Consider the following 20,053-nt stretch of genomic DNA (forward strand, 5'->3'; position numbering starts at 1 on the left):
TGTAAACTCCAGTAAGTAGAGTCTGAACCTGTTTAATCTTTGCCCATAAGACGATGAACCTTCTCTGAACTGCCTCCAATGAAATGATACTTTTCCTTTTAATAAAGGGACTAATACTGCTCAGAGTACCAAAGATATGGTACCGTCAGCAACTTGTGTAGTTGCAGTAAGGCTTTCCTACTCTCAGACTCGAACCCCATGAAATAAGGGTGAACATTTCATTAGTCTTGCTGTGAGCGAACTGTTTTATGCACAAGTAGCACCCAGTTCCTTTGTGTTACAGCTTTCAGTTGTAATTTTTCTCCATTTAAATGCTCCTCTGTTCTTTTGTTCTTTCTCTCAAAGTGAACAACTTGAGCACAAATTAAGAATGTGATGCAATATTTCGTAGTTGCCTGAATGAGTACAACTTCAGCAGCATTCCAGGCTGTACACCATCTTGGAGCAATCAGCTTAATTGACATTCCATCTGGGATGTTAACCATTAGTTCTGCTAAACCAACAGTGCTGGAAGCTGTATGCATCATCTAAGGCACTGTAGCAAGTTGCAAAGATTTCTTTGACTGTACTTCAAAAATATGTGACAGTTACCACTTAGAATAAGCAGCAGCTGCAGGTTGCCATCCCCACTTCCAGCCCGGCCAAATTCACACACTGTTCTGACTTGGAAATATATCTGTTCTTCCATTGTTGCTGTGTCAAAACTCTTGAACTTTGTTTCCAGCAGCATTGAGTGTATTGACACAACATGGACTGCACCAGTCCAGAAAGGCTACTGCTGTTTTCTCAAATAGTGGTTAGGAATGAGCTATTAATGCTGGTCTTGCTAGTAATGCTCATGTCCCATGGAACTTTGAAGAAAATCACAATCCTTTGGTTCATTTATTGTGTGATGTGATCGACCTGTTGTAAGTCCTTGTTGACTTTTCCAAAATGGCTGAAGTTTCTTGATGAAAGCAAAGCAAAACTATCATTTCAGTTAACTCTGTGGACTGCAGCCAAGCTGATTTCTGTTTCATTCCCTTTGCTCATAATACCAATGTCTATTTGTCTTTGAATATATGTATGTTCAAGAAGTTTTAGAAAGGGATTAGAACTTTAACTGGTAGATTGGGATGTCAGCAATTCATAGTTGGTTACCTGTTGTTAGAATATATTTATTTGTCAATGTTTTCTGTTATCCTGCGTTTATGTGATAGGTAAATTTGGGATTTTGTGCACTTTGATAAAATTTCTAACCTTTGTGTCAACTGAGGGAACAGCAGAACTTGATTTCTGGTGTGCTCGCACAATGACGTGTGACAAGTGCTGGATTTGCTTTGTGTCTCCGAGAAACGCTGCTGTGGAGAGGTGGGTGTGTAGTACCCAGAAGCTAGTTCTGTATTGGATTTAGTAACATGATGTGCTGAGGTAATCTTGTAGCCATCAGTATGCATGGTTTGAAACCAAGCAAAATGGAGAGTGATGTCATTAATTGTAGTAATTTTTAAAATTGGACTTAATTTAGCTGCAAAGAAAAATCCTATGCCTAGAGACTTATGTAGCTTTACATGTAGCTGGTAGTGAGAAGCAGCGACCTTGAATTTTTTTCTGAACTTGGTGGTTGTAGTACAACATTTATTCATTACTCAAATTAATCACTTGAATAAATGCAAGGTATCATTCGCATTCTATGATTTACTTTTTGTTTACTCCAGTTTAAAGTATGATTAAAATATAAAGAGTATAGTTGGAACAATGTTTAAAACTCTGATCTGTTTAGCATTGTGTTTACTGTTTTCTTTGCCCTCGCCCAAAGTTGTGTTAATGCAGTGTCTGGATGTAGGTTTGCTTGCTGAGTTGGAAGGTTTGTTTTTGGACATTTTGTCACTATGCTAGGTCACATTTTCAGTGAGCCTCTGCATAAAGCACTGGTGGTGTAGCCTGCTTTCTATTTATATGTTTGGGTTTCCTTGGGTTGGTAATGCCATTTCCTGTGGTGACTTCATTTCCTGTGGTGATGTCATTACCTTTTTTTCTCAGGGGTTGGTAAATGGGATGCAAGTCAGTGTGTTTGTTAGAGTTCTGGTTAGAATGCCATGCTTCTAGGAATTCTTGTGCGTGTCTCTGTTTGGCTTGTCCTAGGATGGATGTGTTATCTCAGTCGAAGTGGTGTCCTTCCTCATCTGTATGTAAGGATACTTGAGTGTGGGACATGTTGTTTTTGTGGCTAGTTGATGTTCATGTATCCCAGTGGCTAGTTTTCTGCCTCTTTGTCCAATGTAGTGTTTGTTACAGTTCTTGTACGGTATTTTGTAAATGACATTAGTTTTGCTTGTTGCCTGTATAGGGTCTTTCAAGTTCATTAGCTGCTGTTTTTGAGTGTTGGTGGGTTTGTGGGCTACAGTGAGGCCAAGGAGTCTTGAGTAGTCTGGCAATCATTTCAGAGAAGTCTTTGACGTAGTGGCGAGTGGCTAGGGTTTCTCCACACATTTTGTCTGCTTGTTTGCGTTTGTTGCTGAGAAATGAATAAAGTCTGCCGATTTCGCAGCAACACACGAAGCAAACAAGCAGACAAAACACATCCTGAAACCCAAGCCACTCTTCCCTACATCAAAGACATCTCAGAAATGACTGCCAGACTACTCAGACCTCTTGGCATCATGGTAGCCCACAAACCCACCAACACTCTAAAACAGCAGCTAATGAACTTGAAAGACCCTATACAGGCAACAAGCAAAACTAATGTTATTTACAAAAAACTGTGCAAGAACAGTATCAAACACTACATTGGACAAAGAGGCAGAAAACTAGCCACCAGGATACATGAACGTCAACTAGCCATGAAAAAAAAGTGGCCAACTCTCACTAATATCCTTACGTACAGATGAGGACAGACACCACTTTGACTGGGACAACCCATCCATCCGAGACATGCACGAGAATTCCGAAGCATGATATTCCAACCGGAACTCTATCGACAAATACATTGACTTGGATCCCATTTACCACCCCCTGAGAAAAAGAATAGGAAATGACGTAACCACAGGAAGGAATATCACCAGCCCAAGGAAACCCAAACATATAGAAAGTGCTTCGTCCAGAGACTCCCTGAAGATGTTACCTAGTATGGTGACAAAATATCTGAAAATGAACCTTGCAGCCCAGCGAGCAAGTTTACATCCAGAACCTCAATCTGAGCTGCAAATCTTCTCAAAACCCGCTAATACAGTATATCATGGAACAACCATTGAATTTAGAAATTTAGTGCATTCATCCTGATATGGTGTTGTCCTACAGTTTAGCCAAACATATCATCTTGTGGTCATGTTGATGCAAATATCCTTAAAACTCCAGGAAATAATACAAGAGTAACAGAAAAAGGTAGATTACTTCCTGGCCAGATATGTTTATTGTGCAAATATCCATGTCGCATTATTTAATTGAGCAGTGTCTTCATGCCACTGTTAGTAAATTGGAGGGGTAGGACTTGGTGCAGCATTTGGAAGATGTATTTGAATGCAAACAGCATACTTAAAGAGATTATTTAAAATGTGTAGGTGAGAAGCAGAAAATATAGTAATTTCTGCCCATTAAAAGCACAGTTTCTCAAATATGGCACAGTGAGTGGAAGGCAGATGCATGCAAGTCACTTGTCTCAAATCAATATATTAGGCAGAGCAGTATCCAGGCCTGACTGAAAGGTTAATTCTCCCATCATTGCCATTCCAGTTTGGTGTGATGGTGTCATAACATGCAGTAATTTACATTAGTAGTAGCATCTGATTAGTTTGAGTTGAACAACAGCAGGTATGCAGTTGTCCTGGAAAATCTGTGTTGATTTAAGAATGGCATGCAACAGCATTTTTTTAATATTCGATTGTTTGACTATAAATATTTTAAGTTTCTATTTCGATGCAAAGTGCGATGGAGTGTTGAAATCCTTTTTGAGTCAATTTTATTTTGTGTTGATATATTTGTAACACATTTCAAATGCAGTAATTCTGTTGGTTATAATATAGTTTTGTGTAATTTCCAGCTTTCGATAATTTTGAGAAGACTCCTCTTCAGAGGCAGCAGTTTGTTCCTCCTCGATCAACAATTCCATTGGTAGCAAGAATAACAGACCATAATACCTCTGCTTCTTTGATGACAGAAAGAGAAATGTTTCGACTAGAGAAATTCAGGCAGCTTTTGGCAGGTCCAAACACTGACTTAGGTAAGTGTGAACTATGGTGAGGTAACAAGGTACTCTGAAGCGAGGTAATGTGGACTTATCATTTGGTGCCTCCTTTTAGAGAATTAACCTCTCTTAAAACGTAGGTGTTCTCTATTCATCCAAAATTACTAATACAGGGAACATAAAGTGGAATTAAATCAAAGCAATAGGAAATGTAAGAAAGTCTTAGAATATGATGCCAGCTTTACATTGACTAGGTATCTCCGCACTGACAGTTTGGAAAGAAAACAGATTTCTGAGTAACCTTTATTTATGCCCTGATCGTATTAGGTCAGAGTTGATCTGTTGTAGTTGAGACAAATCCTGTGCTTTCTTTTTTAAAGCAGTGTGTTTTGTAGCTATAATCTAGCATTTAATTCTCAAAATGGTAATCAAATGTGCTCTAGGTATTTAGTAACTATTTTTATAGATAGCAAATTAATTGCATGTGAGCCAATAACTAATTAGAAGTTAATTACCATGTTAGGTGTTTATGTGTGCCTAAACCTTCCAAAGGCAGCTTCATGTTAATTATGGGGTGAGAGAACTAAAATTTGATCTGTTTTTAATCTAAGCGTATCACTAAATTATTTTACAATGTTTATGATTCATCTTTTAAAATTTTAATGCTGATTAGATTTATGTTGAATTGTTCTGATTTTACTGGGCTTTCAGAATTTGTTGTGTTTGAACTGGAGCTTTTAAATCTTTGAAAATTAAAACACAAAAGTGAATTATGGCTCTTTGTTTTCTCACTGGCCGATAAGTTGCCATCCTTCTTTCTTTGATCCAGACCAACTAACTTGGAGCAGGAGTGGACCATCTTATCCAACATCTCACTACTCCACCATTCAGTAAAATCGTAGCTGATCTGATTGAAACCCTAAATCTGCATTCCTACCAACCACTGGTGACATTATATCCTCTTGCTTAACAGGGATCTATCTACTTCTGCCACTTTTTTCAGTAAGATAGTCCCAAAGATTTGTGATCCTTTTGAGAAGGGGAGAGGAAAAGCTGTGTTTTAAAATAATGACTCCTGGTTGTATGGTTCTCCTCTAAGAGGAAACATTCATTCTGCATCTCGCTTGTCAAAATCTCTCACATCTTTTATGTTTCAATCAAGTTACCTCTTAGTCACACCTAGCCGGTCAAACTGGCTCTTGTGACACAATGGCAGTATTCCTACCTCTGAGCCAGGAGATCCGGGTCCTAGTACCTCCTGTTCCAGAGGTGCATAATGATGTCCGAATGGGTTGATTAGAAAATAGTTTCTTTTCTCCCCCCATTAGATGAGTCATACATTCCAGGTATGAGTCTGGTCAACTTCTCAACTGTATCTAACACACAAACACAGTACACAGTACTCCAGATGCAGTATCACCGGCGCCCTCTAACTGAAGGATACCCTCTCTCATTTTGTTTTCAGTTCCTCTTGCGATCAATGACAAAATTCCTTCAGGTTTAATAATCACCTGCAGTCTAACCTTCTGTGACTCATGCAAGAAGACACTCAGATTCCACTGCATCTCTCACCATTTAGATAATATGCTACTTTTATTTTGCCTGTCAAAATGTGACAATTTCACATGCCCAGTCACTTGTGTATTTTTATAACCTCACAATTTACTTTCCTGTCTACCTTGGATATTTGGTAGCTGTACCTTCTATTCCTTTGTATGATCATACAGTAGATTCTGCTCATTGAGGTGTACCAATAAAAAATACTAAATCTGCATTGGTCCTGCTTTCCCTTGGACCAATGTGCACTTGAAAATGATGTCTGTACTAAGGTGCAAGAAGCTTGTGACTTCAGTGTTTGTAGAGGACCTAGATACTGAATACCTTGTAAACTTGTTTGTGGGAGTTGAAAAATAGGCTGAGCTGCTTTTCCTATTTAATAGCATGGTTTGAATTGAAGATGTTTTCCTTCTGTTCTGTTACTCTTCCCCCTTGTCATTGATCAAATATCAAAATAAATATGAATTTTATTTGAATTGAAATTTACCTGACTTGTCTAAGAAGCTGGCTGAAAATCTGATTGGGAAAAGATCTCTGTTAGAACAACAGGCATAATGGTAAAACAGGGTTAAAAACAATGACTGCAGATGCTGGAAACCAGATTCTGGATGAGCTGGAAGAGCACAGCAGTTCAGGCAGCATTCGAGGAGCAGTAAAATCAACGTTTCGGGCAAAAGCCCTTCATCAGGAATAAAGGCAGAGAGCTTGAAGAGTGGAGAGATGAGCTAGAGGAGGGTGGGGGTGGAGAGAAAGGAGTTGCAGTGGGAGAGGGACTCCCTGAGATTCTTGTAGAGAGAGGAGGAAGTTGTCGTCCTCTCTCTACAAGAATCTCAGGGAGTCCCTCTCCCACTGCAACTACTTTCTCCCACCCCCACCCTCCTCTTGCTTATCTCTCCACGTTTCAAGCTCTCTGCCTTTATTCCTGATGAAGGGCTTTTGCCTGAAACATCGATTTTACTGTTCCTCGGATGCTGCCTGAACTGCTGTGCTCTTCTAGCACCACTAATCCATAATGGTAAAACACTTTCAGCCATCTGGTGTTGAACCGGGTAGTGTTTGAACAATTTTTCTTTCACTCAGTTTTCAAATGCAAGTATTTGAAATCTTGTCCTTTTTTTTAAAAAGAGATCAATTGTCCTAGTTCAGGTACATCATTTCAGTCACTCATTTCCAAGTAAGTTTAAAAAGTGCATTTCTTTCAGAATTTGTTTTCTGTTTAATTATTGTAACTTTTAACATATAGCTGTCAATACATGAAGCGCTCGTGGATTTAAAGCTAATAGGACAAAATCTGGTCCAATGTAATTTGGATGCTTTATTTTTCAGCAAATGACAGCTTTTCCCCAGTTCCTAAATTTAATTTGTGGTATGCTGCAAGATAGCTGGGATTGTAGGAAGGCTTATATTTCAGATTTTAGAATAATGTGTTGACCAGCTCGTTGTTTGTAAATTTCAAATTAATAACGTGGCAAAGAAATACATCTTCGAGGACATTCTTCAACTGAGTAGGGGGAGAAAAAAGAACTGCATGACAAAAGTGGACCACACAGCTTTGTAGCTTGGATTATGTGACACAATAAAACTCATTATTAAATTTGTTCAATTATTGAAAAATTACAACTAATTTGTCATGTAAAGAAAGCATAGCAGCACACACTTGGTAACTTCTGACCACTGCCTTGAATATGAGAGGTAACAGTTACTTGAGAGAAAAAAAAGTGACATGGTTATAACATTATTATCATTTATGAATTTAAACTTGGTGATAACTAAATTGTACTTCTCTATACTTGCAAATTACTTCTAAATATTGAACTGTTCTGTTGGTCAGTAATTTCATTCTTCAAATAAATCTACTTGCAGTAAAGATTAGATTTTTAAAAGTACCACATATTGATAGTTGCTGAGCACTGTTTGAATTTTCCCATAGTCTGTGCAGACTTCAGAATTTGAACCATAATTACTCAAATTCATTTTGGTTGTTGAGTCAGGGGGAATAATGGGCGTGTGTCTTGAACCAAGTTGAGGGCAGGTAATGGTCTAATGGTATTATTCTGGACTGGGGACAAGAGTTCAGATCCCACCATGGCGAATTTGAGTTCAATAAAAATCTGGAATCAATTGTCAGAAAAACCTGTTAGGCTGATAATGTTTTTTAGGGAAGGAAACTGCCATCCTTATCTACTCTGGCTGACAGGTCTCCAGACCCACAACAATGTCTTTGACTCTTAACTATCCTCTGGGCAATTAAGGATGGGCCATAAATGGTGCAACACCCTCATCCCATGAATGAATAAAAAAGCGTGACGCTGGTTACTACTGTGTATCGGTTCGAAAGAAAATCAGTCAAAATTGTAAACATTGTGTAGTTACTACCCCTCATTTGAACTTTGAGCCAAATGATTTTTAAAAATTACATGAACGACTTGCATTCCAGTTTGATGGCTGATACATTCAGAGCGTGATCAGCCACATGTGGAGCAAGCTGTACATAGCGGTTTGGGTAGATGGCATGTCTGGAGATTTGTGTGCTGCTTTTGTCACCTGCAGCTAATTTCCACATGTTCCTGGTAACCGTCTATTAATGTGTTTGGTGACTTCGTGAATGATCTTTTTCCATTTTGGCCAGTCACAAGCCGGGACCTTGCACGCATCGCTGGGTCTGTTTGACTTCTTCGAGGAGGCATTGAACATTTCCTCCAAGCATTTCCACTCTCCTTGTGAGAGTCTTCTGTGGTGACCCAGTTCCAAGGAGAGTAGTTGCTCCTAGAGTCTGGTATTAGGTTGTGAAGGACATTCCCTTTCCAGTGGGAACTGATGTCGAGTGATTAGCATTGCACTGAGGAGCGTTAGTCTAGGAGAGGGTTGGACTTCTGTCTTTTTTGCGATTAAATTTGGAGCATTTGCAAAGGGATCACTGCAATTCTTTGTGCCTGCTGTAGTTTGTCAATGTCTTCAAAACGTACTGGATTGTGGAGGTTACTGTTGGCATTTTTGAAAATCTTCGGTAAATATTCTCCTCTTCAATTGACTAAATGCTGAACTGACACATTGGAAGTGATGATGAATTTCAACTTTGTTGTCTGCTTTTGTCAAGAGGAGGTTCCCAGAGTATGGAAAATAGCCCACATTTTCCAGGATGTCACCACTGATTTTAATCAACGAGGGCGCTATTTCACTGAGCAAGTTTGGTTACAAGTGGACCTTAATTTTTGGAGTTTTAGTGAAAGTCCCATCTCCTCGTATAGTTTGGGAAGGAGTTGGCAAAGACCCGGAGCTTAACTTCTGAATGTGCATGTAAGTTTCCTTGGCATACTGAAGTTCTGTGACTCAGGTTGGACTGGTTTTGGTTTTGAATTAAAGGCAGCCTAACGTGAACAGTTTCCTGTTCTGTATATTATCTCCATATCCTTTTCAGGAATTTGCTGAAGGCGGTATGCAGTATTGCAGGGAGGAAAGTTAAGATAAATTAAATCAGTGGCATTGTCTTACTTGAATTTGTGGTGGTTCAGTTGGTGAAGGTTTCAAATTACATGCTGTCATGGAATAGTTGGGCAACGACAGCATATTTCTGAGGTGAGCAAAATTTGAGGAAGATAATTTGTAACTCTTTAAAGTTGAGATCTTCATAGCTTTCCTGGGTTTGCAAAAGGCCACGTGCAACAGTTACTGGTGTTCATTGTCTTGTGCAGCATTTGCCATTTAATGCACATTGTGTTTTTAGCACCTCTCAATGGGCAAAAGCCAAACTGCAACTAACTCCATCGGGAGATACAAAGTTAAAGAATCACACAACATCAGGTTATAGTCCAACAGGTTTAATTGGAAGCACACTAGTTTTCCAAGCGATGCTCCTTCATCGGGTGATAGTGATGAAGGAACCTGATGAAGGAGTGTCGCTCTGAAAGCTAGTGTGCTTCCAATTAAACCTGTTGGACTAGAACCTGGTGTTGTGTGATTCTTTAACTTTGTACACCCCAGTCCAACACCGGCATCTCCAAACCATTGGGAGATGGTTGAGGAGGATCTTTGAAATTATCTTTTCTGTGGCAGACAGTACTGAGATTTTTTTTGTTCCTGTAATTCTGTCTGTCTCCTCTTCTCCCTCTGTGATTGATGATAGCTGTGTAGCCTTGTCAAGAGTGCATCTCCAGTATTTTCCCAGAATGGCAGCTACATTGACATGGAATGTATTATTACTCACTCATTTTTCAGCTTGGCGACTTGGTTTGAGTTTGCTTTCCCTATTCTTTCCTTGCCTATCACACCTTTCCAGACTTGTGTGTTCTTACCAACTCTGAAAAATTTGCGTTGGAACAGTTTGTTACATGCTGGAACTCTGGGTAGGAATTACTCAAGATTGGTTTTGAATCCTTGGTCTCATCTGTTGCATAAAGTAAGGAGGCATATGTGCTGCTCACACTGCCATGTTGATTGCTGGTTTGAGTGAGTCAGGTAACCATGGTGCGCTCGTTTTAACCACAGTGAATCACTAAAATGCCAGATGAGCTTTATTTTGATGGTGAAGCTTATCCAAAGAAGTAGGGAAAGCCAGGAGGGTGTAAGAAAAAGTTATGGCCATACAATCATGTTTTCACTTTACAAAATCATTACAGTATCGTTACCCTGTAATTAGTGTTATGATTTCAGCAGAGAGCAGCAGCATTTTATTTGTGGAATGCAAAATCCATGGCATTTACTAAAAGGATGAAGTCGCAAGTAAAAGCAAAAGACATTTGAGCAGAAACATCAGAGGACATGAATACTAATACTTGCACCTTAAGTAACCATTTGCTTAAAATATAAACTCATAATGAACTTATAATGCTATAATTATGTTAAGATAAACTCTCTTAAACCACATTGCCTTATTACACCCATTAGACTTGTACCTCTAATAACATCACCGCAGATAACTTGATCTTGTGCACTGCTTTAAAAATCTGCAGAAGGGTCGAGATTTCTTGGGTCCCTCTACTTCTTTAAGGACAGGTTTTCTGTAGGCTATGGTTGTAACCTCCTGCTCAACAGCAGTCCAAGTTTCTTGAGCTGCCTCCTGTCAGAGCACTCCTGGTTTAGTGTTCTTTGTCTCTGGAGCTAAATTCTCCTGCTCTTCAAACAGTGCATCTACCTGATCAGGCAGGTTTAATAAATTCCCACAAATTTAACTCACTGTTTGGAGCTCTTCACTTAGCCAGATTTCAAACATTTTAGCCACCATAAAAAGTTTCAACTGAATTTAGTTTTGAGAGAGAGATTTTCTCTTCTGGAAGCCAACTTGTTCTCAAGCCTAAAATGTGAACTGTTGAATACAGAATCACACCCAAAATGAACTTGTTTCCCAGACAACCTACTGACATGATCATTTCCTCAAATTTGGATGCTTTACAAGGAATCAAATCCTCAAGTAATCTCGCACTTAAAGGACCTATTGTTCCAATGTTATTCAGATGTTTCTTTCTCTATCTTTCTCCCCACCTTCTTTTAAAAACAGAGAATAGAATGAAAACATTGAAAACTTTTATCCTGAGTATGGCAATTCAACTGAAGAAAATTTATCATTCTTTTTCAAAGAAATCATAAATATTTTCTGAAATTTCCTATCCAAGACTCAAACCATCATAACTTGGTACTAAATTACCCTTCGTTCACCGTCATTGGTTAATATCCTGGATTACAGGTGTACTTATACCTTAAGAATTGTAGCAGATCAAGGCAGCACATTACCAGCACCTTCTCAAGGGCAGCAATCAGAGATATGCAATGAGTGCTGCCCTAGCCTGCAATTCCCACATCCTGTGAATGAAGAAGAAGAAAATGAAGAAAATTCATTAATATGCATATAGTGCCTTACACATCGGAGCAGGTCAATTACTTTTCTGACTTAGTGCATCTTGTGCTTTGCACGATCCAACAATACTTTAATGACCTGGAATTTTCAGTCCCCAAATCTATCTACAGGTCATTCGGCTATGGCACTTTTCGATAATGCGAATTCGCTACATTCAATTGATGAACTGGGGACACTGTTTATAAAGCACAAACTTTTAAAATGTGTATTGATTATAATGTGATTCCAGCCCCATTAGTTTAAATGGTGCTGCTATAATAAGATTATAACACACGACTGCCGTGTTATAGCAGAACTGACTGTACATCATAAGGATTTAGCATATGGGAGGTGCTGTCTTTTGGAATGAGTTATTAAACCTGCCTGATCAGGTAGATGCACTGTTTGAAGAGGAGGAGAATTATCCCCAATATCCAAGGTAACACTTAGCCCCCACAAACAAGATAGTAGATAAAATCTGGTCGTAACCACAGTGCTTCGTTTGGGAGAATACAAAGTAAAAATTACTTTCAACATTTACTACATTACAATAGTTGTGATACAGATTATGCTTTGAGCACTTACTTCCATGAACTGGGAAACAGCAAAATCAGTTCATCTATAAAGAACTTGCACATTTCTGCTCTCATACCAACATGAGAAACACGTAAAAAGCTAAATCTTGTTCAATGAGGTATAACTTGGTTTTAAATTACAATCTGACTGCTGAAAAGCTGCTCTGCTCCTTAAATAATAATGTTCTGTATGTAGAATGTTGTTAAACGTCTCCATAACAATTAAGCACATTTTCTTGTCGAGAAAATTTTTTAAAAAGAAACTAACATCTGTTTGTAATATTTCAGCTATTACCTTATACCAATATAAGCATTATCATCTTTAATTTGCCCTCTGTAAAACTTTGGAATCAAATCATTTGCTAATAAAGTTCTTTTCATTTCTGGTTGGCTGAGAAAGCAAGTGCATTCATCTCATGGACAGCCTGATAATATTGTTGTAAAACCATGCACTTTGAGAGAGTTGCAAGTTCTAGATACATAGATCACCAGATGGTTGAACACATTTTATTCAATATTCTGAAACAAGACAGGCCTCACTTCATCTAAAGACTGCACTCTCAATAATGAAGAATTGGCAGTTACTGAAGCATAAGCCTAGATTATTGTGCTCAAATTCTTAGGTGGGAAATGAATAATTAAGTAACAAGCACACCAATATTGCCACAATTTTTGATGTAACAATTGAACTAGAACTCTACAGTCACTTTCCTTATGCGTTGTTTCTAGTTTCTAACTAAAACATATCTAACAAACTCTAACACATTCTTTTGACTGCAGAATAAGAAAGTGAATCTAAGTAAATGGAAAGGGTAAATAAACAAGGTCTTTTCCCAGAGTTGGGAGGAGTCCAGAACTAGAGGGCATAGGTTTAGGGCGAGAGAGAGGAGATATTTAAAAGGGACCTAAGGGGCAACTTTTTCGCACAGAGGGTGGTGCTTATATGGAATGAGCTGCCTGAGGACGTGGTGGAGGCTGGTACAATTACAACATTTAAAAGGCGTCTGGATAGGTAGATGAATAGAAGGGTGCAGGTAACTTTGCACAGGGCATGCACTAGTTGAGATCAATGTTAGCAAGATTGGCATTAATTGAGGCTAGAGAGTCTGTTCATCAGTCTAATAGTAGCTGAAAAGAAGCTATTCCTGAACCTGCTGGTGCATGTGTTCAGACTTCTGTATCTTCTACCTGACAGAAGTGGTTGTGGAGATCATCACTGAGGTGTGATGGATCTTCGGTGATGTTCGCAGACTTTCTGTGGCAGTGAGCCATGTAAATGGAATCGTGGATGGAAGGTTGGCTTCCATGATAGTCTGGGCTGTGCCCTTCACTTTCTGTAGTTTTTATGTTCCTGGTCAGAGCAGTTGCCGTACCAGGCCATTACGCAGCTGGACAATATGCTTTCTGTCATGCATCTGTAGAAGTTGGTGCAGATCCTTATGGACATACTAAATTTCTTGAGCTGCCTGAGCAAGAAGAGTTGTTGTTGTGCATTCTTGACCATTGCATCTATGTGGTTATTGTCAGTCTGAGGAAATTGACTCACTTGATCCTCACAACCTCTGTTCCATTGATGTGGGTGTGTTCTCCTCATTTCTTTTTGAAGTCATTTATTAGTTCTTTAGTTTTGTTGATGGTGAGAGAGGTGTTATTTTCATTGTACCACGTCACCAAGCCCTCCATCTCTCTCTGTACTTGTGATAGGACGGTTATCTAACAATGGTGATATTGTCAGCAAACTTGTAGATGGCATTCGTTTGGAATTTGGCAACACAGTCATGGGTGTACAGGGAGTACAGTAGGGGACTGAGCACACACCCTGGGGGTGGTGGGGACTCCAGTGTTGTGTTACTGTGGAGGAGGTGCAGTTACCTATCTTCACTGATTATGGTCTATGGGTCAAAAAGCTGAAGATCCAGTTGCAGATGGCAGAGGCAAGACCAAAATCACAGAGTTTTGAGATTAATCTGGAGGGGATAATGGTGTTTAAGGCAGAGCTGTCGTGAATGAGCAGGAGTCTGACATGGGTGTCCTTGTTGTCCAGATGTTCCAGCAATCCGTGCAGGGCTAAGGATATGGCATCTACTGTGAGGCTGTTATGTCATGAGACAAATTGTAGGGGATCGAGGCAGGTTGGGAGACTGGAGTTGATGTGGGTCATGACCAACCTCTTGAACACTTTATGATTATTGAGGTTAGAGCCACTGGGCAGTCATCATTAAGGCACATTGCATGTGCTTTCTTAGGTACGTGGTCTTCTGAAGCAGGTGGAGACTTTGGCTTTTAGGAGGAAGAGGTTGAAGATGGAGGTGAAAAACCTCTGCTAGTTGGTCTGCACAGGATCTGTCCAGGCCCGTCGCTTTCCTTGAGTTGTTTCCCAGGAAGACTGACCTGATATTGCAGCGGTGATCGAGAGAACAGCTGTGTCTAGGGCTGTTAGGGCAAGTGTCACCGCGTTGCTGGCATTCTGCTCAAACCGAGCATAGAAAACATTGTGTGCAATAGGAAGGGATGAGTCTTTGTCTGCTTTCTTGCGCTGCTTCATTTTATTTCCTGTAATGTGGTTAAAGCCTTGCTGTAAGTGGCTGGGGTCAGTTTGGTAGGTTTGGGCCTCTAACCTGGTTCAGTACTGCCTTTTGGTATCCCTGATGGCTGAGTGGAGATGCTCTCTGGATTTCCTATATTGGTCTGGCCATCTGACTTGAATGCTACATGTCTGGATTTCAGCAGGGAGTGGATTTCCTTGTTCATCCAAGATACATGGCTGGGCGACATTTGAATTGACTTCTTTGGTACACCGTTCTCCTCGCATTTACAAATGAAGTCCATGATGGTGGTGCCACACTCATTTGGGTTTTCCACTGAGTACTTGAACATGATCCAGTCCACTGATTCCAAGCAGTCCTGGAGACAGCCTTCCACAACCTTGGACCAGCATTGTACTACTATTTGTGAAGGACCCTCCTGTTTCAGCATCTGTTTGTCAGCTGAGGAGGAACACAGTACTGTGATCTGGTTTTTCGAAGTTGGTGGGAGTTAGAGTAGTAAATATCTTTAGTTGTGTAGCAGTGGTCCAGAATGTTTGGTCCTCTGGTGGGCAGGAGATGTGATGGTGGCAGCACCCTCATGAGGTTGGCTTGGTTGAGGTGGCTGACCACAATGAATAGGGCCTCTGGGAATTTCATCTCTAGTGTGTTTCTGCTGGTGTAAATCGAATAAGGTTACCTCAGATTACAACAGGATCTTGATCAGATGGGCCAAGAAGTGGCAGATGGAGTTTAATTCAGATAAATGTGAAGTGCTGCATTTTGGGAAAGCAAATCCTAGCAGGACTTATACACTTAATGGTAAGGTTCTAGGGAGTGTTGCTGAACAGAGAGACCTTGGAGTGCAGGTTCATAGCACCTTTAAAGTGGAGTCACAGGTAGTTAGGATAGTGAAGGTGTTTGGTATGCTTTCCTTTATCGGTCAGAGTATTGAGTACAGGAGTTGGGAGGTCATGTTGCGGCTGTACAGAGCATTGGTTAGACCACTGTTGAAATGTTGCGTGCAATTCTGGTCGCCTTCCTATCGGAAAGATGTTGTGAAACTTGAAAGGGTTCAGAAAAGATTTACAAGGATGTTGCCAGGGTTGGAGGATTTCAGCTATGGGGAGAGGCTGAACAGGCTGGGGTTGTTTTTCCTGGAGCGTTGGAGGCTGAGGGGTGACCTTATAGAGGTTTACAAAATTATGAGGGGCATGGATAGGCTAAATAGGCAAAGTCTTTTTCCTGGGGTGGGGGAGTCCAGAACTAGAGGGCATAGGTTTAGGGTGAGAGGGGAAAGGTATAAGAGAGACCAAAGGAGCAACTTTTTCATGTTGAGGGTGGTATGTGTATAGAATGAGCTGCCAGAGGAAGTGATGGAGGCTGGTACAATTGCAACATTTAAAAGGAATGAATAGGAAGGATTTGGAGGGATATGGGCTGGATGTTGGCAGGTGGGACTAGATTGTGTTGGGATATCTGGTCGGCATGGACCAGTTGGACCAAGGGGTCTGTTTCCATGCTGTACATCTTTATGACTATGTCGAGGGCATTCTTCACATCTGCATGGGGTGGTATGTCAACTGCTGTCAGGATGGCGGAGGTGAACTCAGGTGGTCGGTAGTACGGATGGTATTTTACTGTAAGATATTCTAGGTCTGGGGAGCAGTGGCATGCCAGGGTCACTGCATCCGAGCAGCATGAAAAGTTCATCGGGGAGCATATCCCACTGTCCTTTGCCTTACCCGAGGAAGCCATGTGGTGGATGGAGAAATCATCAGCTTCTAGGGCACAGTTAGGACTGGAAGGGGTGAGCTAAGACTCAGTGAAGCAGAGCAAACAACAGCCTCTCAGTTCCTCTGGTAGATAAACCTAGATGTGAGTTCACCCATTTTGTTTTTGATAGCTGGGACGTTTGCTTGGAGTATGCTGGGAAGAGGGGTCTTGAAACAGCCGTTGCTGATATTTATGGCATTGATAGTGGTTAGATTCTTGCTGTAGATGATCAATTGTCTGACAATTATGTAGCACGAATGTTACTAACCACCTATTAGCTCAAATCTGGATGTAATGCTGCATATGGAGTATTACATGGGCTGCTTGAGTTTCTGAGAGTTGCCATTGGTGCTGAATATTGTGCAATTATCAGCAAACATCCGCACTTGTGACCTGATGATGAAGGGGAAGTCAATGATTAAACAGTTGGAAATGATTTGGGCTTAGGACACTATCCTGAGTAATTCCTGCAGAAATGTTCTTGGACTGAAAAGGTTGACTTCCAACAATGACAAGCATCATCTTTTGAGTTGGTATGCTTCTAACCATGGGATTTCCTTTCCCTTAGTTACCATTGATTCCATTTTTGTGAGGTGCCAAATGTTGTCTTGATGTCAAGGGCAGTTACTCTGCTTTTGCCTGTTAAATTCAGCTCTGCCCCATGTTTAAGCCAAGGCTCTAAGGAGATAAAGAGTGGCCATGGTGAAATCCAAGCTAACTGTCAGTGAGCAGTTTATTACTGAGCAAGTGCCATTTGATAACACTGTTGACTATCCCTTCTATCTATGCTGATGACTGAGAGTAGACTGGTGGGTTGATAATTTGTTGATTGGATTTGCTCTGCTGTTTGTGAATTGGAAACACCTGGGTAATTATAAAGGATCGAGAGGGATATGGGCCAAACGCTGGCAAATGGGGCTTGATACGTTGGAATGTTCGTTCAGTATGGACATGGAATCAAAAATTTCCAGTACGGAAACAGACCCTCCAGTCCAACGTGTCCATGCCGACCAGATATCCTAAATTAATCTTGTCCCATTTAGATTTAGATTACTTACTTAGATTACTTAGATTACTTACAGTGTGGAAACAGGCCCTTCGGACCAACAAGTCCACACCGCCCCGCCGAAGCGCAACCCACCCAGACCCCTACATCTACCCCTTATCTAACACTACGGGCAATTTAGCATGGCCAATTCACCTGACCTGCACATCTTTGTGACTGTGGGAGGAAACCGGAGCACCCGGAGGAAACCCATGCAGACACGGAGAGAATGTGCAAACTCCACACAGTCAGTCGCCTGAGGCAGGAATTGAACCCAGGTCTCTAGTGCTGTGAGGCAGCAGTGCTAACCACCGTGCCAGCCTTTGGCCCATATCCCTCTAAACCCTTCCTATTCATATGTCTATCCATATGCCTTTTAAATGTTGTTATTGTATTAGCCTCCACCACTTTCTCTGGCAGCTCATTCCATACATGCACCACCCTCTACATGAAAAAGTTGCCCCTTAGGTCCCATTTAAATCTTTGCCCTCTCACCCTAAACCTACGCTGTCTAGTTCTGGACTCTCCCAAACCCAGGGAAAAGACCTTGTGTATTTACCCTATCCATGCCCCTCATGACTTTATAAACCTCTGTAAGGTCACACCTCAGCTTCTGACACTCCAGGGAAAACAGCCCCAGCCTATTCAACCTCTCCCTATAGCTCAAACCCTCCAACCCTGACAACAGGCTTATATCTTTTTTTAATTCCTTTCAAGTTTCACAGCATCCTTGCGATAGGAAGGAGACCAGAATTGCACGCAATATTTCAAAAGTGGCCTAGCCAATGTTCTGGACAGCCTCAACATGACCTCCCAACTCCAGTACTCAATACTCTGACCAATGAAGGAAAACATACTAAACACCTTCTTCATTATCCCATTTAACTGAGACTCTATTTCCAAGGAACTATGAACTTGTACTCCAAGGTTGCTTTGTTCAGCAACACTCCTTAGGACCTTGCCTCTAATTGTATAAATCCTGACCTGATTGCAAAATGCAGCACCCCACATTAATCTAAATTAAACTCCATTTGCCATTCCTAGACCCATTGGCCCATCTGATCAAGATCCCTTGTAACCTGAGGTAACCTCCTTTGCTGTCCACTGCACCTCCAGTTTTGGTGTCATCTGCAAACTTACTAACTATACTTCCTATGTTCGCATCCAAAAGCAGCGGACCCAGCATCGATCCTTGTGGCACAATACTGGTCATAGGCGAAAGTGAGGACTGCGGATGCTGGAGATCAGAATCGAGAGTGTGTTGCTGGCAAACCACAGCAGGTCAGGCAGAATTCGAGGAGCGGGGGAATCGATGAAGGGCTTATGCCCGAAACGTCAATTCTCTTGCTCCTCTGATGCTGCCTGACCTGCTGTGATTTCCTAGCAACACACTCTCGGCACTGGTCACAGGTGTCCAGTCTGAAAAGCAATCCTCCACCATCACCTTCTGGCTTCTACCTTGGAGCCTTGTGTGGTGTGTATTTTCAAACAAGAATATCTAACATCTCCTGACGTTTAAATAGCATCACCATCACTGAAACTCCCATAGACAACATCCTGAGGGATTACAAGCTCTATAACTAGAACAGTAAGTCAGCAGCTGGTAATTCTGTCATGTAGTTCATTTCTTGACTCCCCAAAGTCTGAACAACCTCCACGAGGCAGACTTCAGAATTGTGATGAAAGGCTCTCCATTTGCCCAGATGAGTGCTACACCAAGAACATACAATAATGTCAACATCACCCAGGACAAAGCAGCTCACTTGACTGGCTCCCCAACCACCACATTCACCCCTTGTACTGAAGTGCAGTGACAGCAATGTACAACCTACAAGATGCACTGGCAGCAATTCAACAAGGCTCTTCTGTTAGCACCTGCTAAATGAAGACAGCTACTACCTAGAGGACATGGGAGCAGCAGCACCATAATCTGCAAATTCCTGAGTCACACTCCATTCTGACTTGAACTGTATCACTGCTCCTTCACCATCTGTGTTAAAATCCTGGAACAATCTTCCAGTCATAAGGCAATACTTTTCAAATGCTATTTAACATTCTTTATACATGCATCTTCTTCTCCTGGTAATTTAGCTTAAACTCCTCCAGCCATGCCAGGAAGCTTCCTTGCACGAAGTACGCAACCAGCCCTTTTGCACTGCAAACTGTCTCTTTCGAATTAATCTGTCCCCTGAAAACTGATTCCAATGTCTGAAGAATCTCAAACCTTCGCTCTTGTCACACCTTAAGCCAGATGTATTAATTCTGCATCAGGAAAAATAAAAATCGAATGTTCGATGTTCTAGAACAGTGAGGGGATCTGATATTTTGAGGGCAACAGTAACGGACGCGACAGGTGATGAAGTCTGCTATTTTAAGTGGAAAATTGAAGGGTGAATTTGATCTTGCATCATTTTACTGATTTTTGAAGCATATGCTTGATGACAAATGACTGGGAGCTTGCATAGTAACCAGTTAAAGAATACTAATCTGATATTTTAAAATTTCATATAACAAGTTCCTTACATTATATAATTCCCAGAAACATAACATGCAAATTAAGAGAACATAATATTCTTACCACTC

General features: G+C 40.9%; 1 protein-coding gene across 3 annotated transcripts in view; it reads left to right on the forward strand.

Moving 5' to 3' along the window:
- tbc1d22a (TBC1 domain family, member 22a) overlaps window positions 1–20,053 on the forward strand; it is a 365,228-nt gene that overhangs the window by 24,692 nt on the left and 320,483 nt on the right. For all 3 annotated transcript variants that reach the window (XM_072562565.1, XM_072562566.1, XM_072562567.1), the window contains exon 4: window positions 4,019–4,198. In XM_072562565.1, coding sequence (XP_072418666.1) covers window positions 4,019–4,198 — 180 coding nt within the window. The remainder of the gene's footprint in view (window positions 1–4,018; window positions 4,199–20,053) is intronic.

The sequence above is a fragment of the Chiloscyllium punctatum genome, chromosome 44 (assembly GCF_047496795.1).
Source record: "Chiloscyllium punctatum isolate Juve2018m chromosome 44, sChiPun1.3, whole genome shotgun sequence".
Taxonomy (NCBI): domain Eukaryota; kingdom Metazoa; phylum Chordata; class Chondrichthyes; order Orectolobiformes; family Hemiscylliidae; genus Chiloscyllium; species Chiloscyllium punctatum.